The sequence below is a fragment of the Corvus brachyrhynchos genome, unplaced genomic scaffold, assembly GCF_000691975.1.
Source record: "Corvus brachyrhynchos isolate BGI_N302 unplaced genomic scaffold, ASM69197v1 scaffold15, whole genome shotgun sequence".
In the NCBI taxonomy this organism is placed as follows: Eukaryota; Metazoa; Chordata; class Aves; order Passeriformes; family Corvidae; genus Corvus; species Corvus brachyrhynchos.
Genome location: NW_008238349.1, coordinates 161,509 through 161,908, shown reverse-complemented (window position 1 = coordinate 161,908; position 400 = coordinate 161,509). Strand labels below are relative to the sequence as shown.

Sequence of the window (400 nt, the reverse complement as noted above, 5' to 3'; positions counted from 1 at the left end):
GCCCCGCGGCACCCAGGAGCCAGGCACGGCCCCGGCGAGGGGCAGGGGATGGGAGAGGGACCCCCGGGGCACAGCCAAGCCCAGCTCCTGCCCGGCTGCGGAGAGTTCAAGGGCCAGCCAAAGGAGGTCCTGAGGGGCTGCAGGACCACCACCATCAGCACCAGCAGCACCCCTGGGCTGAACACACAGATTGGCTGCAGCCCAGGAGGACACGCAGTCCTTGGAAACACCTCCGTCCTGGGACAAAAACCCGCTCCATCCCGGGACAAAAATCTCCCTCCATTCCAGGACAAAATGCCCCTCCATCCCAGTGCACACCACGTCCTCTCCCACTGCCCACCTGGAGCACCCCCCAGCAGGTCTCCACAGCCTCCTTGAGGTCAGAAACCCAGTTTTCCAT

At 65.0% G+C, this 400-nt stretch overlaps 1 protein-coding gene across 1 annotated transcript in view; it reads right to left on the bottom strand.

Moving 5' to 3' along the window:
- The window catches only part of LOC103616336 (septin-5), a 9,236-nt gene extending 8,836 nt beyond the window's left edge, over positions 1-400 (bottom strand). Inside the window, exon 1 of the mRNA XM_017735274.1 lies at positions 341-400. Coding sequence (XP_017590763.1) covers positions 341-400 — 60 coding nt within the window. The remainder of the gene's footprint in view (positions 1-340) is intronic.